At 34.7% G+C, this 26,122-nt stretch overlaps 2 protein-coding genes and 1 pseudogene across 2 annotated transcripts; 1 reads left to right on the top strand and 2 right to left on the bottom strand.

Moving 5' to 3' along the window:
* Positions 1-659: 659 nt before the first annotated feature.
* Positions 660-1,498, bottom strand: LOC21397784 (annotated as a pseudogene).
* Positions 1,499-15,030: 13,532 nt separating this feature from the next.
* On the top strand, positions 15,031-17,531 carry LOC21397783 (zinc finger protein CONSTANS-LIKE 16). The gene is made up of 3 exons (XM_010105460.2): positions 15,031-15,883; positions 15,978-16,330; positions 17,117-17,531. The coding sequence occupies exons 1-3, from the start codon at positions 15,109-15,111 to the stop codon at positions 17,381-17,383; spliced, it is 1,395 nt and encodes a 464-aa protein (XP_010103762.1). The 5' UTR covers positions 15,031-15,108; the 3' UTR covers positions 17,384-17,531.
* A 7,106-nt stretch (positions 17,532-24,637) lies between these two features.
* Positions 24,638-25,785, bottom strand: LOC21397782 (LOB domain-containing protein 42). The gene is made up of 2 exons (XM_010105459.2): positions 25,568-25,785; positions 24,638-25,194 (listed from the first exon to the last, which is right to left on the bottom strand). Exons 1-2 carry the CDS (start codon positions 25,755-25,757, stop codon positions 24,638-24,640), a joined length of 747 nt encoding a protein of 248 aa, XP_010103761.1. The 5' UTR covers positions 25,758-25,785.
* Positions 25,786-26,122: the final 337 nt, after the last annotated feature.

Genomic DNA, 26,122 nt, shown 5'->3' with positions numbered 1-26,122 from the left:
TTTACCAATATAAGTTTTTAATTTTAATTTTGCTACAGTTAAAAACTCTCACAAAAAGTCACATCAAACTTTTTTACTACAGTGAAAAGTTCTCACATAAAATCACATCTCAACTCAAATTAAAAACTTAAATCTGTGAACTGAACCAGGCCTTTAAACGTGAAGTATAGTCATTCCGCCCTTTTTTTGTTGCTGTAATTACACGCTATACTTACCTGTGAATCCCCCCATATTCTAAAAAAACAAGAAGGTAGATCCACAGACTGAAAGCCAATGCAGGAGTGTTTTAGTGCATGTTTTAATGTCGAGCGGGCCCACATTTATCATAATGTCCCCGAGCATTGGCATAGGAATCACCAAATTCCCTACCTGAATATCACATTTCAGGGCTTCCTTTCAACATCTCATGGCTCCGAAAACCTAGATGCATCAAACAAAAAGAGAGTGAGAAACATCTTGCTTTCAAAAGGTTTAGGCCCCGTTCACTTCGCTGATTCAAGTTTAGAATTCAAGTTTTTTTACAATAAAAAACTCTCACAAACAATCACATCTAACTTTTTTATTATAGTAAAAAATTTTCACATGAAGTCACGTCTCAACTCGAATTTTAAACTCGAATCAACGAAACGAACGGGCCCTTAGAGTACTGGAAGATCTCATCATCTCAATTTATCCAAAGAAGAGGTTTTTTCCTCTGCATTAAGGCACTGTGCTCGTAACTTCTCTACTTCGCGAGCCATGAAAACGAGGTTTGTTTCCATCGCTTGCTTCTGCTCAACTTGCTCTTCTTTGGCTTTTTTCTCATACTCACAAATCCTCCTAAAAACACGGAGATTGACAATTTTAACCACGAAGATAGGCAAAGCTTTTGGCAAGATACATGATAATCACTCTATCCTTGAATCGTACATGCTAAACTCCCTCAATGAGCTAAATCAAAACCTAACCAACATAACTGGAAAGTAATGAAACAGCGACTCATTGTCAAACCTGGCCTCAACAAGCTCCTTACGCAAAGCATCAATGTCAGTCCTCATGGAAACAAGTTGCTGATTCTTGTCTTTAAATTGATTAACAGATTTTGTGAGGCCCTGGACTTGGGAAGACAACTCCTGTCGTGAAGCATTTAGTTTCTCAACTCCAGCTCTTAACTGAACAACCTCTGCCCTTGAAGGACTGGTGGCATCCAAATCCGCTTCTAGCTTTAATCCTCTCGCCATCAAAACTCTTGAATGTGCCTCTTTCTCAGCTTGAGAGTCGGTATAACCTCACGCAATCTATAAATCTCATCTTTTGTATCTGTCAATTCCTTTCGAAGAAGCATATTATCATCAATCACAAGCCGATTCTCAGCAACAATCCTGTGCATTTCTCTATGTTGTATTTCAAGTTCTTCTTCCAAGGCTGCAAAATGAATAGGCAGGGGTCCGGGTCCTCGGTCCATCATGGAAACCCCGGGAACCATCAGGACGACGGGGCATATAATTTCTCGCGCCATAATTTAGAATTTAGATCCTGCAGAAATTACGTCATTGTCAGTTGTCACATCAAGGTGGAAGTAAACTGCATTTAACATAAACTAAGCCCAGTTTAAGACGAAATAAAATGAAATATCATCCTTCTTCCCTGGCTAAAATTAGTCACAGATATGATTACACAAACTTTGTAGCAAAGCCAGTGAAACATCTCTACTCTGACAAGGACTTTAGTTACAAAAGAAAAGCTAAGAATGATGAAAACTAACACACACACACAAAAAAGAGTTGTGCGGGAAACAAAAGCAAAGTTTTCAACGATTGGGAACAAAGGCAATCCCATCAAAGAGGGCGTCGTATTTGTTTCAACTGAACAAGGAGATGACGTGTTACAACTTACAGTGCTTAAGAACTAGAGGTGAGTCTCCGGTGGATCCGATCTCTCTGGCAGGAATAACCGCGGTGCCTTTCGTTAGAAAAGCAGTTCCTTCCTATTTGCCCGTTTTATGTAAATTCACGAAATCACCCTTGTATCTGTAGCTGGGGGATGAAAATGTCAACAATATTTCCACAACATTATTCATATTTTGAAGTCTCGAATAACGGAAGGAAAGAAAGAGTGGCCATCAAATATCCACAATATTAAAAATATTCATAATATCTTTAAATATCCATAAATATTCAAGATATTTTTAAAAATGTCCACAAAATGTCTAAAAACACCGAGAATATTTTTTTGCACAAAAATCAATTTTGTAGTACATTTTTTCCATTTTTTTTAAAGAACATGTGACAACATGATTCAAATTAAAACTAATAAAAAATATTAAGACTTAATTAGTTTTTAAATAATTTTTACATTTTAAATGAATGATTCTTATTCAATTTTTAACTACTTTCACGATTTTTCCATTTCTTTGAAATGTTATTATACATTCTTAAAGACTATTCGTCAAGTTAGATAAACTAACAGTATCCAACATGAGTTAACGGTGGAAAGAGATTGAGAAACATACATATGACACATCAACAACTACCTTTAGAATTATTCAAAGGTAATATCTTAACAAATGTATTATTTAGATCAAGATCAGAATCTACCTAATGCTTTTCAACGTGCTATAAACTCTTTTTGATATTAAAAGCATTTTGAATCTGTGTGTGCTCTATTATGTTTAGTAGTCAATTTTTATGTAATATATTGAATTATTTTACCTTGTTTGTATTATATTTGAATAATAATCTATATACAATTATGATAATTTCTTACTATATTATTTGACATAAAGCTCATTTTTCGACCAAAATGTATTATTTTTGTTATTAAATTAGTCTAAATTAAGTAATATTAATTGTTTCTAACATTTTTTAGAGTTTCAATAAAAAAATTTTAAGGTTTTCTTAAGGTATCCATTTTTTCTGGAATATCTGTTGACGTCGACAATTCTATCAACATTACTCATAAATGAAAACCTCAACAACCATGTCGACATTTTCATCCATGGCTGGGATAACCTTAGACCTTGGAGTTTTAGGTACTATTCATGGGCTTTTAACAACTTTAGTGGCCTAAATTGCAAAAATAAATAAATAAATAAAAAAAGAACAGACGGAACGTTGGAAAAAGAAAAAAAATTAGAAGATTGAACTTTTTTTTTTTTTTTTTTTTTTTATGAGTAAGCATGCATCAGAAGAGCGAACTTACGAGATTGAACCCTTTTTTTTAATTTATGAGTAAGCATGCATCAGAAGAGCGAACTTACGAAATATGAATGTAAAGTGTGTTAGAACAACTTCAACTATATTAATTATTTCATATTTTTAAATTAAAATGGTTTATAATTTTTTTATTTTTTTCCACTCTAATTATTAGTTATATAATTAGTTATTTTGAATAACGTCTTTTACACTAACTAAATATAGTTAGCATATAGAGGCTACCCATTTTATTTTTTTGTATAATTTTATTCTTTCAAATGTAATAAATGTAAAGGTTCTTTTTAAATTCAATAAAGTTTTTTATATTTTAAATTCAGTAAATATTAAAATAATCTATATTTAACTAAAATATAGAGTATGGTCGGAGTGAATTATTTAAAAATTATTAGTTAAAATAGCTTTTTAGTTATTTTATTTAAAATTTAACTAAAATTTGGAGAGTCCCTTAGATACTCTTATAATTTATGGAACGTCAGATTTATGTTTTTTCAATGAATTAGTTAAAGATTGACAACATGTAATTTTTCCCTGATATTCCCGTTGATCGGCTGGAATCAACATCCCGCATTAAGGGTTTTTGAAAAATCCGTGAATCTACTCAATCCCTTAAATCCAAATTGATCCATCTATTATATTAGATTCACAGATTGGAAGATATTTTTGGTGTTGGTAGGAGATTGAAAAAATTCCAATATGAAGGTTTTGAATTGATTTGTAGATGAGCATTGCTCAAGCGTAAAATTCGTAAAATGTATAAATTATCTATATATATTATTTAAGAAAAATATAAGGATAAATTTTATTTTTATCGTGAACTATAGTATCACTATCACTTTAATCTATGAAGTTTGAAAACTGGTCTATACGCCCCATGAGTTATGAAACATTATTGATTCTGTCAAATTAATAGACAAAATAACTGACGTGACAACATTTAGACTTATAGTTTAATTATATAATACCATCTGCTACCCTTTTCCACTAAATCAGTTTTATTTTTTGTTTTTTTTCCCCTGGTTTTTGACAAAAACAAGGGTTTATTCTTCCTTTCTTACTGTATCAGTAGCTTCTTTCAAATTGGTCTGGCTAAGGTTGGTTAGGGTAAAAAAAAAACTTTAAAATTTAGAAGACCCATGGTAAGTAAGTAGTAGCCAACGGTGTTCAAGATCAAGCATTCAACACGAGCTAAGCTTTAACTTTAGTAGAGAGATTGAATCAAAAAGGTTTACGCTTTGCAAATATGAACTTAAACCGATGATTAGGACTGTGAGAACACAAGAGAATCATTAAGAAGATTCTATGGTAGTGCAAAATATGAGGTTATAAGTTTTTTATTTTTTTTCTTTTTCTTTTTCTTTTTTTTTTTTGTTTTTTTCCCTCAAGTTTTAAGATTTGTGGCATTGTTTAGTATTATTTGTTGAAACGTTTGGGCCTTAAGAAATAGAAAATTTATCATTGAGAATGCATGAGTCTAGATTTTTACTCTTTATTCTTGATAAGTACTTTTTTATAAGTGTAATTATTTAACTAAAAAAGTTATGAATTAAGAATAAAAGATAAAAATTTTGACTCATACACTTTTAAAGAATATTTATCAAGATCACCTTAATTTTTATGGAAATGCATTAATTCAGGATAGTTAAAGCCATTGAAGAAGAAATTGAGAAGTTGCAAAAAATATGTATGAAACCCATTATATTTTCGCATTAGACAAAATTAGGGGAAAAACTCACCACAATCTGGTACAAAAATCTTCTCTCTGTCATTACCCAAAGTATTCATGACGTTGACAAATGATTTTTTCCGAATTTAGCCTTGGATCTCACAATTACAGCATCCTCTGTGTCCACAATTAGGGTTTGAAAATAATTTCCTCATAAATTGTTTCAAATGTGATTTCTTAAGAGTACGGTTTTACTAATCTCAACCCCACTTTAATTTGGCAGGTTCTCACTTTAAATAAAATTACTTTTTGACCCTTCAATCTCACTCAAAATCACATCCACGTAAGCTTACTTAAATTATATGACAACAGCCAGAAAGGACAAAATCAATAATGTTTTATAGTTCAAAAGATGTACAAACTAATATTTAAAGTTTGGGGACAAAATAACACCCTACTATAATTCAGGGTAAAAATAAAATTTATGTAAAATATACTTATATGTTTTTTCACTCAGCTTTTAGTAATATATATTAGTACTTTTAATTTTTAATTTTTAATTTATTTGTACGAATGCCTAGTACTAAAAATACCATGGGCTAGCCCCCTTCTCTCCCTTTTTTTTTTTTTCCTTTTTTTTTTAATAGAACCTAACTCACATGAGAACCGTATAGGTTAGGGATGAGAAGTTTACCCGCATTCCATTTAGGGAGCTGCCTTAAATGGGAGGAAGAAATCTGGTTAATAGGGTTCAAGTCATAAACGAGTAAAAGGTTAACTTGTCACAGATTGTGGGATGGGAATGAATTTTTAGAGATTTCCGATCATATTCACCATTGAGCAGCCCCGTTTAATTATATTCGATTTTTAAAATATTAAATAAATTTATATATATACATATATAATGGATGAGTTATTAACGCTTACGTTTTTATCGGTGATTATTATTAAATATAAAAATTTAATGACATAGTGTTATAAGATTTAATTTTATTAATTATCATAAATTTTTTAGTCAATTATCTAATTTATTACAACTGTCTAGTCGATATCTTATGACTAAAATAATAATACTCATTAATAAGTAAATATTAGAGTAACCATTAAAATTACTATTTTAATTACATAATACATATATATACATATATATATATATGAAAATTTAAAATTACGATTTCTTTTATTTTTAACTAAAAGTTTTGTATAATGAAAACAAATGGGTGTATCAAAAAAAAAAAAAAAAGGACACTGCAAGTACTTCAAACTCGTAACAGAAAAACTTGTCTCAACGGGTCAATGGGACGAGAATAATGAGTATTTTTATTCGTGAGGCAAGTTGACGAGAAGACTACTACATTCTAAATCCTTTCCATAACCATCTCTATTATAGATTAGAATCATTAAACATAATTTAATTTCAGGTCCTATTCGTGGAATCCGTGAAAACCGATTGTTTTGAATTAGATTAGTAAGTGATTAAGATTTTTATAAACCAATAGTTTTGTATTGAATTACAAGTGGACCACTAATTCGTCACCACCCCTATCCCTCACTTAGCCTTTGGTCGCCAGAGTAACATGATGGATAATATATGTAATCTACCAGATTAGTTCACAATTTCAATTTTCAAGTTTTCAACACATCAACGGCCATCTCCGGCACTAATCGTCAGCGGCGATTGTCAGCGCTGGTCGCACGAGCAATTTTCTATATTAAGACCTAATCCATTAAATTAAATTACAGAGTAAAAAACACATGAAAAAAGCAATGCGCTTTCCATACAATTCCTCTCCCAACTTTCTTAATAACCTAAGAAATAATAGAAAAGTAATTATGTCAAGATGAAACTGTTCAACATTTCATAGCCAAATAATAAATGATAATCCCAATTTTTTTAATCAAGAAAAAAAAACAAAATAAGGAATTGTTGAACACCAAAACCACAATTGAAGACATCTTCCCCTGCACCATCTGGGATGAGATATTTTTCCAGCATGTTGATGGTGAAAATTTGACAACAAAATAATAACGAATTTTTAAACGGTTTGTACGAATTTAATGGACTAAAACACAATTAAAAGCAGAATTTAAATAAGAACATGCATAATTTATAGTGGTTCATCTTCGATTGGAGAGTTACGTCTACTGTGGGGAGGAGAGAAATTTCACTATCTTTGGAGGAATTACATGCACTAATGCTCAGATGAGACTTAGGGATTTTTTGACCTATAATCCCTTTTTTATATCTTAGGTCACCACCCCTACTTGTTTCTCTATTCAAATTTGAGGATATTTCTCTTATCTTTTAGGATAGTTTCTCAAAAGATAGATATCACAATCAATCAGAAAGGTTTCCTTATTTAAATTTCATATTTTTAGATTACAAATAATAAATCTCATAGGAAATCCTTTAGATCTTTATCTTTCATAGCCTCGTCTTCGTACTAGCTTCCCTTACTTTCTTCGTTATTGCCGGTGAGTGAGATCGACCTCATGTCCCCTTCTTACAACAGTCGACCTCCTACTCATATCATATGTCTCCTCGTAGCGGTAGTCTCCTAAGAAAACTGTTTGCTGACGTGGCTTTTAGGGTTGAACTGTACTTGACAATTTAATGCTCTTCTTTATGGTCTGCGGGCCCCATTTAGAGTCTTATTTATGATTCAGCGTTTTACCCCACAACACAGCACATTATAAAATAATTGCATTATTGTTTTCTTGAAATTTAAGACCTTGCTGATCGAAAGTGGTAGTTGTATTGCCTTATTTGTAATATATTCACCTTTTACAAGTTTGATATTCAGAGACATATTCAAAGTCCTGAAAATAAAATGATGGATGCATATAAATTATTTCTCGCATGGTTTTTGGTAAAATCACCTTATTAATTAGGATATAGATGCTAGACTAGTTACAAAATAATATTTCAGTGTCAAACTAATTATGAAAAATCACGCGATAGTAAGATCTGTATCTAGTTGAAAGAGATACCAATGTTGAATGGGACAAAAAGACGAGGAGATGAGACCAAGCGAGTCATTTTCAAGCCAAGGAATACTATTTAGGCTTTTTTTTTCTTCCTGAAAATTCCTTCATCCTTCCCGAAAATTTCTTTCAGATGAGGTCTACACATCAGCTCTTCTATCCATTTTGATTGATATTCCTCACATATATCTCCATTAGATAAACAACATTGAAATATTAATCCTTATCCTTTTCCTCATTTATCAACTGTTTAGTTTCTTTCATCACATAAGTCTTGCATTACAGCTCTTAACGTTATCAGTTTTATCTTGAAATTCACGTCACGATATGTACTTATACCTAATTAATGTACTCTTATTTCAAAGCGTTATGTGGTGGATATCACATGGTAAAACTTCTTACTACCTAAAATCGATTGTGTGACAAACCAAATTCCTTACTATTGAAGCGCTAGGGTCTTTCTCTGAATGGAGATCGCGGACTGTACTTTTCGCTATTGCATCAAGAACTTTATCAAATATTCACACATGCTCTTCATATATGATTTCTTCCATCAATTTTTCAACAGCCAATTATGGGTATTGTCTAAAATGGAACAATTTTGTAGACCGGAAACTTGTAGGATTAGCCCTTAAACTTGTATTGACGTTTTAAAAATCATGAATAGATGAGATTTACCCTTAAGTGTGAGTATTAAAGTAGGATTAACCCTAATATTAACTATATAGTATTACGAGTTCAGTGTCATTTACCCATATATTCTTCCTAATTATGTTTCTTGTCTGTCCTTTTTTTTTTTGTACCTTAACCGTCATTCTTACATTCTTTATGACTTAAAACCTTGCTCCTATGTTCTCAGTGACAAAGTCAAAAAATTTGCTCGGAGAGCGATTACAAATGTTTAACGAAAAATAAAAAAAATTTATTAAATAAAACGATTGTTCCTGACATGTTTTTATGCCTAAAGTGTTACATAATAACTTTATCATCAATGCTATTGAATGTGTCTTTTTCAATGTATACAAATAAACTGTTATTCATCCATTAATCTTCCAATTCAATTATTTTTATCAATAAGATAAAAAGTAGAAAAATTTTTGAGAGATAACTTTAGTACATCCTAACAATATTCAATATTGGCACTTAATTTCTATTCATTTGTACGGTCGATTATTATCAATATTCATTATAAAAATATACACTATCAATAATAACACTAATAACAAATATAAGTATTAAATGGAATGACAAAAGAAATAAAATGGTATAGATATATTACAATCATGTATAATTATTACTCTGTTACAATGCTCTATTTTTTCTGTCTAAACTCATTATGATGCATAATTTATACACTTTTCCAAAATAAAATATTGGGTATACGCTTTATTTTTTAAAAGAGGATATCTACACCGATGAAAAAAAGTATAAGAAAAAACGATATAAAAACAAATAACTTACCTTAATAAATAATCCAAACTATTATTAAGGGGGAAAAGATCTTGTTCATTTAGCTCTGTTTTAAAGCAATATTTTACAATTTTGGGAGGAATGAAATAAATTATTTATTTATTTATTTATTTATTTTTGGGTGGGGGCTAGCTATTTATAAATTTAATATAAAATGTTGGTTTGGGGGGGGGCGCTTGCCTTGACTATCTTCGTCTCTGTGTGTTCTCCCTCATATTCTCGAGTTTTTATTTCAAAAAATCTAAGATAAACATCAACTGTTTATCTCGAATATATGTAAATGTAGCAAACTGGCCAGATTATCTCTTGTTGGTTTTTTTATTTTTATTTTTATTTTTTTTGTGGTTCATACTTTCCTTATGCTCATGTTCATACTATCTTTTTGACTAGCTTAGTACATGCAGTTAAAAACCACGTGTGTGGATATCATATAATAATATGTTTTGTTTTTCTTCCACTGGAATTAACTAGCCAATTAGCTATATATGTTATTTAACAAAAAAACAAAAAATCTCAAGTAGAATAATTATAAGAATTAGTAAATTTATAAATGTCCCCTCTCCTTATAAGTTAGTTTTTTAAAGTGAATTCTATTCAATAAATTCGTAACAATTAATATCAGAGTCTCTTTAATATATGTAATCCAATCCTAAGTTTTAACATTTTAGTTAAAGAAAAAAAAAAACTCTAGATTGTAGTGCTATTTTAGTGTTAAATTTAGCATATATTATACGTAAAGTTAAACGTAATACCAAATATACATACATATGTTCAATTTTATATTTAATTGTTATTGGTTGATCTATTGTCTTTGTAACACCCTGAAAAATTAATTGAGATTAATTAAGATAATTGAGATTATTAGTGTGCCTAATCTGGATTATTAATTGAGTCTTGATTAATAAATGTTTCTGACATGTGAGTTTAAATAGTTTCAAGGTATTTAAATTATTCTCAGTAATTTATTTTAAACCAAAAGTGTGTATAGGCGCATTTCTAGACTGCTCTTTTAAAATATTGGCACTTGTCCATTTTCTTTCCTTTTTCTTTTCTTTCTTTTTCTTTTCCTTCCTTCCTTCCCGTGCACTTTCTCTCTCTCTTTCACTCTCACTCTCTTTCTTCACTCTCGTGCATCCCTCTCTCTATCTCTCTCTCTCTCTCATTTTTTGTCCCAAATCAAACGGATCTTGAACAAAAGAAAGATTTAAAGAAGTTTTCAATGCCAAGAAAAGGATTCGAGGTAAGATTACTGAAATAACCTCTCTTGAATCTCAAGTTTTTGAATTTCAAAACTTTTTTTTGGTTCAAACCGGATTTTGATGGTTTTTGAGTAAAACTAGAGTAGAAATTAGAGATCTTGAGTTCTTTGGACTTGTTTTAGGACCTAGAACCCAGATCTAATGGTTTTCCTTTGAAATATCTCGATTTGGGACTGGATTTGCAGGTTTTGGATTGATTTTCGTGAGCTTCTCTCGCACAGCTGATTCCACCGGTCGACCTGTGCGGTCGACCGGATCACATGGAAACCGGTCGACCTATGCGGTCGACCAGATTGCAGGCTAACCGATCGACCGGTGTGCACACTACCGGTCGACCAGTAGTGTTGCACTGCTCTGTCACCGGTCGACCGGTTGACACGGGGTTTGACCCTGATTGGCCTGAACTTGCTGTTTTGACCCATGTTTTCGGAGAGAACCCAAATTAGCTTCATTTGGGGACTTGAGATAAATGGATTAGCATTGTTAATCCTTGATTTGAGATTGAAAACTCTTGGAATGATCTTTTGAAACATGAAAATGGATTAGGGCACACTAATTGAAAATCTTGGCACATAAATGAGATTTGGATTGCTTTAGGAATGAAAATTGATCCTAAAGTGTTGACTTGCATCAATGATCGCTGAGGATTCAGACTGAAGAGGCTTGAGAAAGTGGAAGCCGGAAAAGGCAACGCTAGTCCCAGGTTTGATAGTGCGAGGTAGGATTTCTATCCCTTTTCTTTGTGAGCCTGTTTTCAAAAAGGATTTTGGCCTTGAAAATGTTTTAAAGAAAGGGATTGGTTTGTGAAAGAAAACGTTTTGAAAACCATGGCTTGTTTAGTCATGGAACCTCATGGCTTGCCCAGTCATGGGGCCCGCGGCTTGAGTAGTTCGTGGGGTCATAAAAACGATTTCAGAAAAGTTAATGAATGATTTCTTAAGCTAAGAAATCTTGTGAACTGGTAATAGAGTCTATTGCTGTTAGCCTAGATAGGATACGGAGAGTGCATCCTCGGGGGCAGAACTTGAAACTCGATCCGGGTAGGCGAGGCACTTGGTTAGGTAAGTAATTTGCACTAATTACTTGCTGGAGCCTGTAAAACGGTTATTTTCAGTTATATTTTCTTTGAGAAAAAGGATGTGAGGTTCCGGCTGTTCTGTCGGGACTGAATATCTAATTTTATTTACTTATTCATTCATTTATTTACTCGCTCATTTATTTATTCATTTATTTTAAGTCATTTCAGATTATATCCTACTGAGCCTTTCGCTCACGTTTTATGTTTCAAATGTATTAAATCCCTCCCAGGAGACTCTAGGAGCGGGGCACTGTAGCTGGATAATTGCTACAGAGCAGCTGAGTTGTGCTGCTGTTGGAATCAAGTGGGGATCGTGGACATCCTCTTGGACAAATGTAAGGAATTTGAGAAATTCTGTAAACTTATGTAATATTTGGATTTACTAGATTGTGGTTGATGTTTGTTGTAATGATTATTTACATGAGCATGTATGTACGATACTGTATGTCCTGTGGGGTGGAGCCCTGTGTGTCAGAGGCTCTGGGATTATGTAGTAAGGGCTCGTCTGGGAATCTGATTTGTTAATCCCTAATCGAGCTCCACGTCACCCACCCCGTTTGGAAGGGGGGCGTGACAAGAGTGGTATCAGAGCCCTAGGTTAAGAAACCCCATGATTGTACATACATGTGTGACATCTGTAATCCACTGAATAGTCTAGTTTTATTTCAATTAAAGGAAATGGCGCCTCGTCGTAGGCCCGCTAATCAACCGACACAACAGAATCAAAGATTTCTAGATGCCATGTATGATGCCTTTCAAGGCATGGCCACAATAGCTCAAAACGAACGACCGGTTGAGGATAGGAAGCAAGGGTACTTCCGGGAATTTAGGCGTGCGCCTATCCCCTCGTTTAATAGTGAGGGAGGACCCCAGGAGGCAGAGTTCTGGTTAGACTCCATAGTCAAGCATTTGAGTACTATGAGAGTTCCAGATGAATACTTGGTGGAATTTGCGGTATACAAGATGGAGGGTTTAGCCAATACCTGGTGGAAACAGGTTAAGAGAAGAATAGATGTTGCAGGGCTGACCTGGGAGCAGTTTGAGACACTATTCAATGAGCAGTACTTCCCTCAGAGTTATAGGGAGGAAAAAGCGCTGGAATTCATGTCTCTGCTGCAAGGTGACATGTCTGTAAGGGAGTATGAGGCCAAGTTTAATGACCTGTCCCGGTTTGCGCCATCTTTGGTGGAATCTGAACACCTTAGATGTCTTAAGTTTGAGAAGGGCCTCAAGAACTCTGTGAGGAGACCATTGGTGGCTTTGAGAATCCAGAATTTCTGAGATTTTGTGGCTGCTGCTACTAGGGTGGAGCATGATAACATAGCTTATCACCAGAGTAAAGAACAAGCGGGAAGAGTTTCAGTTTCTGGGGGATCATCTGCTTCCGGCGGGCCACAGTGAAGTAGTAGAAGGAACCACAACTAGGGACAGCCTGGTGGGGGAGTGGTTAGCGGTGGCAGTAGTTCGTCAGGAAGTGACAGAAGTGCTCCATACGGGCCTAGGTGTCACCATTGTGGGCAGGTGGGTCATATTAGGAGGAATTGTCCTAATCGACCGCCGGCTCAACAAGCCCAAAGTGACGCTTCCTACAGTCAAGAAGGGCCACCACAGTATATGCCACCATATCAGCCACAACAGATGCCATACCCTCCTGTGCCGACTTATCAACCACCCCCGTTTACACAATTTCGGCCTCAAGCGCTGAGACCGGTACAACCACCTCCACCACAACAGTATAGGCCTCAAGAACTCATGTCTGTAAGGGAGTATGAGGCCAAGTTTAATGACCTGGTAATAAAAACGATTTTAGAAAAGTTAATGAATGATTTCTTAAGCTAAGAGATCTTGTGAACTGGTAATAGAGTCTATTGTTGTAAGCCTAGATATGATGCGGAGAGTGCATCCTCGGGGGCAGAACCCGAAACTCGGTCCGGGTAGGCGAGGCACTTGGTTAGGTAAGTAATTTGCACTAATTACTTGCTGAAGCCTGTAAAACGGTTATTTTCAGTTATATTTCCTTTGAGAAAAAGGATGTGAGGTTCCGGTTGTTCTGTCGGGATTGAATGTCTAATTTTATTTACTTATTCATTCATTTATTTACTCGCTTATTTATTTATGCATTTATTTTAAGTCATTTCAGATTATATCCTACTAGGCCTTTCGCTCACGTTTTATGTTTCAAATGTATTAAACTCCTCCCAGGAGACTCTAGGAGCGGGGCACTGTAGCTGGATAATTGCTACGGAGCAGCTGAGTTGTGCTGCTGTTGGAATCAAGTGAGGATCGTGGACATCCTCTTGGACAAATGTAAAGAATTTGAGAAATTCTGTAAACTTATGTAATATTTGGATTTACTAGACTGTGGTTGATGTCTGTTGTAATGATTATTTACATGAGCATGTATATACGATACTGTATGTCCTGTGAGGTGGAGCCCTGTGTGTCAGAGGCTCCGGGATTCTGTAGTAATGTAATTATATTTTAATGCAGTTGAGTGAGACTCGTCTGATAATCTACTTTATTAATCCCTAATCGAGCTCCATATCACCCACCCCATTTGAGGGGCGTGACAGTCTCTTTCGTTTAATAGGCACATTATTGTTGTTTTCTAGTCATTTAACATTATTAGTGTACTTATTTATATGTTCCAAAGCTTAGCAATTATAACAATATATAGATATAATATTAAGCTCATAAATCATTGTTTGCGCACGTAATAAAATTTTCAATATATATATATATATATATATATATTTTCCACAAACAACACTGCTAGTCTAGGGCCGGGTATTGTCTAGGGAAGATAAGAATCCGATATCCATATGACTATGCATTATGAGAGTGAGACAGTGGCTTATTTTCCCTTTTGTTGCGTTGCCCCTGCACAGATTGAGACTTTTGGATAGAAGCCAAAACATTTAAGAAGGACATGCATCATAGGGACCGCGAGCAAAAAGTCATCTACTAGAAAGAGGTATCAACAAATTATTCATCAATCCAACAAAACCAAAAGGGTCTCCTTCAAGTTTTTTAATTTTTTATATATTGGGTTAGCAAAAGTTGAGCAGTGAAAGCGAAGACATTAATAGAGAGGGATCAAAGAGAAAAATCCCCCATTTTCTTATGGGACCCACTTGAGAAATCCCCTTGATTAGAGAGGCAACCAATGAGAAGACAGGGATGTAGATCAAATGCCAAAGGTTGGCCAATCAAAAATTAGATAAGGCCTTATTGTGGACCCAAAAGTGCAATTCCATCTGTGTAAGGAAACAAAAGCACAACGAGCCACAAAAAAAAGTGCAACTCATCACTGTTAAATAGACTATAAAAGCGTTCTATGTGGGTCACCTCACATTATAAAAGTCCCCCGTATATAACACTTTCAAATGTCACCCTTTTTTCCTTGGCACTTCTTAACAATCATTCATCTCTGAACATCCACTGTTTAGATTTTAGATCATGAGTTGTTCTTACAAGAATATTCACAAAGTAGTCTCAAACGGCGTCGTCGGAGGCAAAACCGCCAGAGCATGCGACAACTGCGTGAAGAAGCGCGCGCGTTGGTACTGCGCCGCCGACGACGCGTTTCTATGCCAAGCCTGCGACCTCTCCGTCCACTCGGCCAACTCCTTGGCTCGCAGGCACGAGAGGGTTCGCTTGAAAACTGCGTCGTCTTCTTCACTAATTAAACCGTTGCCGACTGAAGAATCGGATCTTACGGCGCCGACGTGGCACCGGGGCTTCACACGGAAGGCCCGGACACCGCGGAACGGAAAGAACCACGTGACCCACCCGAAGCTGCAGAAGAATCAGTCACGTGACCACCACCACCACCACCAACAATTCGATCCTCTCGTACCGGAGATCTGCAGCGACGAGACCTCGCATGAAGAGAATGAGGACCAGCTTCTTTATAGGGTTCCGATTTTCGACCCCTTTGTGGCCGAGCTTTGCACTGCAAACTCGGCGAATTCCAATGGATTGATCGAGTCGAAAGCGGTTTCACCGTCGGTCAACGATTGCGGCGGTGCTCATGAAGTTGAGAATACTAATATGCAACAGTTTCTTCCGACGGAAATGGACCTCGCGGAGTTTGCGGCCGACGTTGATAGCTTGCTAGGCCGAGGGCTTGAGAATGAGTGTTTCGGCATTGAAGGCTTAGGGTTTGTGGACTGCGAAGAGAAGGAAATGGGAAGATTGGTGAAGGTCAAAGAAGAGGAAGAAGAAGATGAAGGTATAGCACTCGTAATAAATTAATAATAGTACATTGGTTATTAGCTATTAATCAGTTGTTAGTGATTTTTAAAATTGCTTTATTTCTTCTATAGGTAAAGATTTGAAGGGTTGTAGCTGGGTTGAGACATCATCGACGGATATTGATATGATGAGACCGGAACCGCTCGAGCTGAATTTTGAGGACTATGAGGATTCTCCGGCGTTGTGCGACGAGGAGGAAGATCAGAAGGTAGCATTGGTAGAGGCCGACAAGGCGGTGGCAGAGGCGGAGACGAAAAATGATGAAGATGAGGAGAAGAAGGGCAAGAAGAAGAAGAAGAAAAAGAAAATACTATTGAGGTTGGATTACGAGGCAGTGATTACGGCCTGGGCGAGCCAAGGGTCACCGTGGACCACCGGTGACCGGCCCGATTTCGACCCCGATGCCTGCTGGCCTGACTGCATGGTTAGTAGTTCGTTTTGCCTGCAGCCCTTTGTTTCGGTTTGAAATTACTAATCAGACTGTGCAGATCTATTTTAGATCTTTTGTGCTAGCTAGTTGTTATTGTTTGTTTTTATCCTTCTTGTTGTTCTACACTTTGGAGGTATGTAGAAAGAGGGAAATTTCTTTAGCTAAGGCTTTGGACCACTAAAACTAACAATGCTAGTTCACATATGGACACTCCAATTATATCTGTATAATTCAGTGAAAGGGGCTTTCCTGGCCCATGCAGCAATGCTTATGCGGTTTGGTCACCTTGCAAATAGTGAAATTTAATTACTAGCAATAACCATTTGATATTATCATGTGGGACAACGTAATTAGACCTAAGATTTCGTTTAAAGTAATTTCCTTCTTCTGCTTATTGTGCTCCTGAAGTCTTTTGACCTCTACTAATTAATATTGCTAAATTAAATACACATACATAGGATATGTAATTATCAAAAACTCATCCATATATACATATATGTAGCTACCTGTTTAAATACTTTTGTATCATTCTTTTGAATACAATACATTTTGTTTTCGAAGAGCATCCTTTGTCATGCATCTAATTCTCATAATTTGGTCGGTTTAGTTCTTTAGAATAAACTATGAAATCATTTGGTTAAAAGTTAAAACAAGAATGGCCTCTAATTAGGTTGACATCTATTTGTATTGGATAATTTGAATTTTAATGCATGAGTTGAAGTTTTCTTTATTAAAGAAATTAGTAGACATTGATTCAGTATTTGTTTATGAATCTAACAGGGTACATATTATCCAACACAACTCCATCATCATCAATATATGGATTTGAGTGGAGTTGAGTTAAACCCAGCAATATTGGCCGATGGAGGGAGAGAGGCAAGAGTGTCGAGGTACAGGGAAAAGAGGAGAACTCGTTTGTTCTCGAAGAAAATAAGGTACGAGGTTCGCAAATTGAATGCCGAGAAGAGACCTAGGATGAAAGGAAGATTTGTCAACCGAGCTTCTTTTGCAGGACCTACTTTTCCAGCCATGCTTATAACTAAATAGTTAACTTCTTTTGCAGGACCTACTTCTATAATATCCCCAATTTTGCTTTCAGTTCTAAACTTTTCAATTTCGTGTATACATATCAACTGAATCAAATAAAATTTTTGTCTGAGCTAAGAAGCTTATTATGTACTATATGTTCCTTTACGTGCATAAACTCTCCCTCGCAAAACGTTACACGTGGATTTGAATATTAATAGTACTGTGCAAATATGGCTTCGCATATATGCGATTGAGAAAAAAAAAAAAGTTAAAAAAGTGATTGAGAAATCTCCAGAGAAGTATACAAAGCTAATATACACAAGTCATTCGAAATTTTAATTTTAGCACAACTCGAATCTTGTGCAAGAGTAGATAGTAAATACACAGTACGCAGCACACAAATACAGACTTTAATATAATGTAAATCTTTGGATAGCTTAGAACAAATGTTATTGAATGAAAGCAGTCATTACAGCGAATAAATTTTCCTCTTTTTAAGCAAACCCACAGAAGCAATATTCACTCTTAATTAGGAAAAATAATAGCACTTGACCGAAACAAAATTTTAATCAATTATCAAATTACACCATATATATAAAACAATAATTTTTTAACAACGTCAGAAGAAGTTAAAATTTGGGCAGTCCAAATTATGATTTTATTTTCTTCGATAAATCAGAGACATATTCCACGTGGGAGGAGAAAATTGCATTACAAACGAATTATCAAAATGGGGTTTTGCTAACCGCCGAGGGTCGTGGTGTAGTGGTAAGGATATTTTTGTTAGGTCTCCTTTACCAATCCTTTAAGAATTTGATATTTCGCACCCGTGTGTTACTACTCTACCCTTGTGGGAGATTAAGTGGGCCTCCTCACATGATGAATGAGAGTGAAAACTAGTTGTATGGTCAGTGGAAGGAAAAAAAAACTACTAAAAAACACAACCATTTTTTAGTGGGTTAAGTTAAGGGACATGATCCTTTTTTTGATTAGCAGAAAAAAAATAAATAAAAAACACTTCAGCTAATTATGGGTTTAATTGATAGAAGTACTGCAACCGAGTAACTGTATAAAAACAACTAATCATTTCACTCTTATTAGTTCGCATATTTGCAAGTACACAAGTATACATATATGTATGAACTGAAACGAATAATATCTTATATCCGCGTAATTAACCTCTGGAAAAGATCTTGCAATAAGTCTTGGGAGGATGATGGAGAAATTCCTTATCCATTTCCATGAGCCTGGCTTGGTAGAGACAAATTTAATCGGTAAAAATTTGATGGCGAGAGTGGGCCACGCAATAAATTTGAAACCTTGGCATTTCTCTCAACTGATCTTTGGTTAGCTTGGCGTGAAGGGTCCCCATATAATAATAAGACCGTGTTCATTTCACGAATTCGAGTTTAAAATTTGAGATATGTTATAGTAAAAAGCTCTAAAAAATAGTCATATCTTACATAAAGTCACATCTCAACTCGAATCAGCGAACTAAACGGGTCCAAGTCAAGCTCAATTTCGGCAAGAGCCAAAATATATCGACTGTGAAGTGTGAAGCGTGACAGTACAAGTAAATCCATGGACAAGCTAGTAATTATCTCACGACCACAAACATTATTTATTTATTTATTTTTTTGGTTTAAACTGGACTTCTTTTTATTTATTTTGAATGACGTTCTCAAGATTCAACTTCAAATTGAAATTCATTTTAAATTTGTGTCTGGGTCAATTAATTTGATCACTCAATTAAGGAATATATCTTTAGGTTAATTTTAATTTTAACTTTAGAAAGTGGAGGTTGTCTCATTTGGCCCACTACAACTCAAAATGATACAAAACTGCCACCGAATCTTTTAGGCTCAAAAGGGTTGAACCACTTTACCAAACACACTGAATTAAGTGTATTTTCAATCAATTCACAGATCGGTGAAGTTCGGTTTATGGTTGTTTTAGCAATTTTCAGTTTTAGTAAGCTAGTAGTTTACCAGCTGTTTACCAAAAGTAGTCATTAAGTTTCATATATTTTTCATATCCATTCTCTACTGGACAAGCCTAAAAACCAATCATTTATGGACAATATTGACAAATACTCCTTAAGAGTGCATGAGTCAAGATTTTTACTTTTTATTCTTGATTCATAATCTTTTTAGTTAAATAATTACACTAATAAAAAGGTATTTATTAAGAGTAAGGAGTAAAAGTTTAGACTCATGCATTTTTAAAGGTAAATTCTCTATTTTTCTTTTAAGAGTAATAATACAATTTATCAATTGAAGGGTTTTCAATTCAAAAGTCATGAACTTCAACATTATTTTAATAAACCAGAACATGAAGTTCAAAACTCAAACATATCCTTAGTGCAAAGATACCAAATGTTAGATTTTAAGTTCAAATGTACCAATTACCAACCATAGTTCAAGTGCAAAAATATAAATAAAACTAGTTTGGAACTGATACCTAAATCCAACACCGACCACCGAATCACACTTCATGCGTTTGGATTAACCGACCAAACAGGCCGTTGACTCTGATGTGGACTGACTATATCGCTGATTGGACCCAAACGGGCCGTTGATTTTAATGTGCACTGACTACATCGCTGATTGGTTTTGGTTTCCCTGTTTTTCAGAACCTTATTATTTGTAAAACGCAATATATATAAGAGTACGATGGTGATGGTTACAAGAAAAGGTATAGATGTCGTCAGTTAGGTTTAGTGCGAGCAACAATCATGATTTCTAAAATTCTAAAGTCTATTTTGCTTATATTTACTGTATTGCCCTTTTCCAAGCAGGTACTTGGCATACATGTAAATCCCTCATAAATTGGCGCGTCAATGATAAAAATGCTGACATTGAAACTTATTATAGGTTTAGGGGAGTTTTGTGACATTTTGAATTGTAAGAAGCAAAGTGAGATAATTGTCATTCTTAATCTTTAGAGTTAAACTTGAAATTAGCCCTATATCCATCGTAGTTTATGGATAAATCTAAAGCCAGACAATAAGTAATGAACTTATCTTCTGCAAATTATCTTAAATTTTTTTTTTTATAATTTATTTAACATCACGCCCAATTCATGTGTGTTTATAGGCTTATATATAAACTACAAATGGTAGTTTTTGAATAACAGGTTATCAAGTATGGTTTAATAGGTTATTTCACGATGGCTTTTCAAAAATGTCTATAACAACAGTTTCTTGAAAAATTGTCATCTAAAGTTTATGAAAACAAAAAAACAAAAAAAAAAAAACTATTGTCCTCCATGCGTGATGTGTTTTTTAACTGAATATTTTATGATAAATTTTGTCGAAACCAAGATTAAGATGGTTGTTTAATGTATAATCTGCATTAGTAAAGAAATATAATTTATAGTTAATATATTACAAAATAAACAAAAAATTATATACATGTTACAAAATGTTTTATCAAGAATCCCAGATGTTGTAATTAATTATAAGAAAACGTTATTTCACCTATAGATCTATCTAAGAAAATTCAATTAGACAAACAATAAGTTTAAGCAATAGATGCTACCAAGTATATGATCAAGATTTCCTAATTATAAGCAGACTAGGTTTGGTCTAAACCAAATCTTCACATAGCTTCTATAGCAATTACTAGCTTCTTTGGCAATTACGCCTTTCCAACATGCACTACATAACTATAAATAAAGAGACAACCCGACACAAGAATCGCGAAGGTTTAAAAAACAGATGAAAAATTTAGCCAAACCAACATTCGAAATTATTTAAAGATTTACCCATATACAAATTTGTTTGTTCCCATAAGTTTATTAAGGTAATTTCAATATATACCTCCAAAGTTTTAACTTTTTTAAGTATTTCTACAAGTGAGTGTTCAAGATTTGATGTTTTTGTTTCAATCTCATCTTTCTGGCTGGAGAATGATTTTAAATAATTCCTTTATTACCCCATTATTGTTTATCGAATTGAATTTTGTGGGTGTTGTACATCTCCACGTATTCGATAATCTAAACACCATTTCAATTTCATTTCATGGTACGACGTCGTTTTAAAGTCACTCTAGCTTGTTTGGTTGCGGGAGTTAAAGATCCGTGATTGCCATGGCCTTCCTCGTTTCGCCCTATCACCCCTCCCAATCAAGTCACACAAGATTAGAGGCCTTCAGATTTATTAAGCCCGGATAATAACAGTCGTCGGTGTGGAATTTGGAGTTAATTCAGAACACTTTTCTATGTATGGATGCTAAATTAAATTCGAGTATCATGGTTGGCCTCTAGAAGTATCTTGGATCGTTTATTGTGGCATCGACGGAGGGAAGTGTTGACAAGAAATAGTCAAAATTCCTATGGCACTTAAATGTTCCCCAGAAAGTTAGCTTTTTATTTGGCCAGCTTTTTACAACAATCTCCCCACCGCGGAGAACCTCTCTAGTCTTGGAATTTCTGAATGATATCGGTGGTGGACTGGTGGTTCATGGGGCTTTGTTGCTCGCGCGTGTAATAAAGCAGGCGCAATTTGCCTTCTCTCTTGATCATGCTAAACAATTTTGGTTAGGGAATTTTTCTGATTTGTATTTCATTCATTGTAAGTGTCGAGATGGCTATTGCTTAATGACATTCTCCATTCCATTTAAAAAAAAAAAGAATCATTTAACGCACCATTTTAATTACTTAGGGTGCTCTTCTTGCTAGCTGCCTTTTTTTGGCCAATGACACAGAAAAATTGAAATTCAATGCAAACGCTAATATAAATAATATATATGATACTAAAAAACTTAAAAATAATAATTTGATATCTTATATATATATATATATATATATTTGTAGTACTCCACGAATATGTTATTTCAAATGTTGTAGTTACTTTTTATTATATTATCATTAAGTTTTGAAAATTGCAAAAGTAAACTTTTTTTAAGGGTAAAAGTAAACTTTTAATTTTAAAATAATTTAAAAATATCATTATTAAGTAACTATTAAATAAAAAAGTAAATACATAGATTAGAACAGAAATCAAATGCCAAAATTTATCACATGCTATTTAGTGTCAAACTCGTCACTAAATAGAGCATATGCTAAATTTAATTAGTTCTAAATAATATTCTATTGGAGGATATTTTTCAACTTAAATTCTAAAGTTTGACAATCGGACACTAATTTGGCACTGTAGCTCTTAAATCTATAGGATTATGTTGTAGTTTTTTTCTAAAAGAGATGGAGTAATTTTCTAAAAAAAGTAAAATTAGAATGTATACTTTTGTAATTACCCCTTAGTTTATTAGCTTGAATAACCTAAAAGGTTAATTATGAGATTTCCTTAATTATATGTACACCTTGCATCACTCTTTTTCTCAACAAAATAGTACAAACTAAGATTATATTCTTCGCTATGGCTTTTTCTTAAATTATTTAGAAGATCATAAATGACGCTCCCACCGAAACAGATTCACGGATCTGCAATTGATAATGGCATTATTCGTATAAGGTAAATTCTGATCTCGAGTTCTTGATGTTATTTAAACTTTCGGTGAACAATTCACTTCACACAACATTTCCACGGTTCCCATTAACTTACAAACCTAGTCAAATTTTATTCCCTGTCAACATTTAGATTTTAGACTTAGTCCGTTCTATTCACAACTCGAATTAGAAAATTTCAAATAGAGTTAAGTTTTCAACTCAAATTTGTATTTGGGAGTAAAAAATAAAGAATTATTCAAGTTAAAAACCCAGTTCGGTTAGTCAAAGAGTCAAAAAATTCGAGTTAAATTAACAGTGCCTTTTCTTTCTTCTATCTAATTTCAAAAATTCGAGTTAAATTATAACTTTTTTGTTTCAACTCCGGTGGAGACGTTTGTTTTTATACATATATACATACAGAGTGAAGAGACGAACAAAATCTTATCCATATACTCCATTAAATTATGTCGTCATCATTGAGTTTCTGTAAGAATGCCGTTCAAACCCCTTTAAAATTTTATAGTTTAAATTAGTTCAAATCGTAATTCTAATTTCAATTTTATTCTTAGTTCATATTTGTTTTTTTTTTTTTCAAACCAAAAATTTCAAATCACATATATAATTCAAACCGTGAAAAGAATGGAGCCTTAGACTTTAACTGCAGATCCCTATTCAGTTCAGACTACAATTTAAATCGTATCGCTTAAATATTTCTATTTAAATCAATACAATTTGAACCAACACATCAAAAAGAACTTATTTTTACTTTAAATTTGCATTTTAATTTTTTGAACGTGGGGTGGGGATTTAAACTATATCTTTATGGTGGAGTAGATATGTAATAACCACTAAACTATGCCTACAATCACTAAAATTACATTTTATGTGCCTATTCAAACGCCGGTTTAAATTGCAATTTGAATACCTCTTTTCTGATTTTACAGTTTAAACCAAAATATTGGAATGTTATAATTCCAACACACGAACCAAACAAAGCCTTAGCAAACCTAAGGGGACCTCAACCAATCTTTACAATATATTTGACAGCTTCTTTAGTAATCCAACTTTGCCAATGTGTATTTTTTTTTTTTTTTTTTTTTTGTGAAGAAGAAGAAGTCCACATGGAGAAGTAAATGCAACGAAAGTTTGAAGCTCTCACAAACTCCTAGGGCTGGCATGAGCGCCATGTGTTGACAATCACCTGCATATCACGGCGCTGCGTCTGATCACCGCAGTTCCACCTAACTAGTTCTTGCACTTTTTGCATGCCCCACTTACAAACTAAAGCGAATTAACTTTTATGGACACTTTTAAGTAACTATGATCATCAGCATCATCATTGTCACATGATCATGGAAGAGAATCTGAACCAAATAAAGGAAAACGAAAATGAAAGGAGAGTAATTTTGGGAAATGTCTAACTTCTTAGACATTTTTGGGGAATAAGATCGGAAACATCAATTCTATCTTTCTTATTATATATCATCATATTTCTCGACCACAACGCAAAAAATGTACATACATTTATACATCTTGCGCAAAACATCTGCTCTAATAAGCTCTTATCCTAATAATCTGTGTATACCAAAAAAAGAGGAAGACCCCAAGAATACCCAATTTCCCATTTTGCTTAAACTTTAATAAAAAGAAAATGGGCATGCTTGCTAGTTGATTTTTTTAACGAAAATAAAAAGACCAAAAAAATAAAAATAAAGCTGATTCTGAGCCGCCAAAAACTGCTTCCCCCTTGCATTACTGCATCAAAGAACACACCCTCCTTAATTTCCCCAACAATGTCAGTCCCAGAATATAGTTCCAGTTTAATTAAGCCAAGCCAAGAGTCAGTTCCAAGCCAACCTCTCTGTCGTCGGCTCGGCTAGGCTCGGCTCGCCGAGCCAACGAAGCCTCAACCGTCTCAACAGAAAACATGCTCTCGCGATCCTCGCAGCTGGTGCCATTGACTCCCTGCGCCGGGCAGGTCCACCAGTAGTACTCATGACCCGCGTTCAGAAAGCGAGTGAAATCCGCGACGCCGTTTGAGCCGCCGACTCCGAACTCCGAGCCGACCACCAAATTCCTGTGCTTGGCCGAGGTTCTCTTGAACCGGTTCCGGGTTTTAACCACTTGGTTCAGCTTCTGATCAGCGGACTCAGCCGAGGAGTCCTTCGCCACGTGGCGTATGTCGCAGGACTTTAGCGGAAGTTTTGGATTCAACGCGCCGCCGTCGCCGCCGCCATCTCCTGTTATCGGCATCCCCGCCAGCACCGCCTCGACGGCGACTTGGCACTTTTCCCACTCGCCGGACCACAGAAGCCCCACCGACCCGTATATAGGGTTCACAATCCTCCCACATGCCTCGTACAGCAAGCTCTTAAAAACAGCTGCTCAAAATCATTAAAAAAGTAATTAAATTTCATTCAAAATTAACTGATGGAATCGGTTACTCTTTAAGATTGACTCTCCCTATGCTTTAAGGTCTTTAGACTCGTGTCTTACTTAGTGTTTGTATCTATTTGGGATATAATTTTCCTTTAAGAAATGAAAATTCCATTTTGGTTGTACAAAAATAAGTACAATGCGATTCTCTTTCCTTCTTTTTTTTCGCTAGAATTAAATAATACAACGTGATTTAATTTTCCTAGAAACGTTGGGGTTTTTTTCTCTCTCTCTCTACTAATGCTTAGTAAATGTTGAATGTTGTGTTTATATATAATAATAGTAAAAGACCAAAACATGAAAATTAAGAGGAATTACCAGGACGGAGATACTCAGGACCGGCGTCAATGAGGTTAAGAAGGCCAGTGCGGCCATAGAATTTGGCGAGAAAGAGAGTGGCATGGGCTTGGGAATCAGGGGATTTGATCCACTGAAGACAAGGTTTGATGGTGCAGTTGTCGCTGCATCCCTTGCGAAGAACTCTACACCCATTGCAGCTTGTCCTCATAGCTTTTTTATTTTCTTTTACGTTTTCTCGAGAAACAAACAGCGAGCAAAAAGGGTATATATATAACTCGGAGGTGGGGTTTGGGCGGCGCAGCAGAAATATTATACGGAAAATGTACGGAGATATGAAGAATGGGAGCTCTGGATGGCTGTATTTAAAGGCAATGTTTTCGAGGTTTTTTCCCTGTTTCTTTTTTTTTTTCCCCTCTTTTTACAATGGGAAATTTTTTGGGAGCCAGTGGTTTCTGAAGAACTACACTCAAAACCAGGGTTCAACATCAACTATACTGCCTTTTTCTTGTTCAGGGAAAAAGAAATGTGGGACCCTAAAAAATTCGCCAGATTGCCTTGGATTTTATTTTGTTT

This window comes from Morus notabilis, unplaced genomic scaffold (genome assembly GCF_000414095.1).
Source record: "Morus notabilis unplaced genomic scaffold, ASM41409v2 Scaffold6, whole genome shotgun sequence".
In the NCBI taxonomy this organism is placed as follows: Eukaryota; Viridiplantae; Streptophyta; class Magnoliopsida; order Rosales; family Moraceae; genus Morus; species Morus notabilis.
Note: the sequence above shows the minus strand (reverse complement) of the source record. Positions and strands in the feature narration are given on the sequence as shown.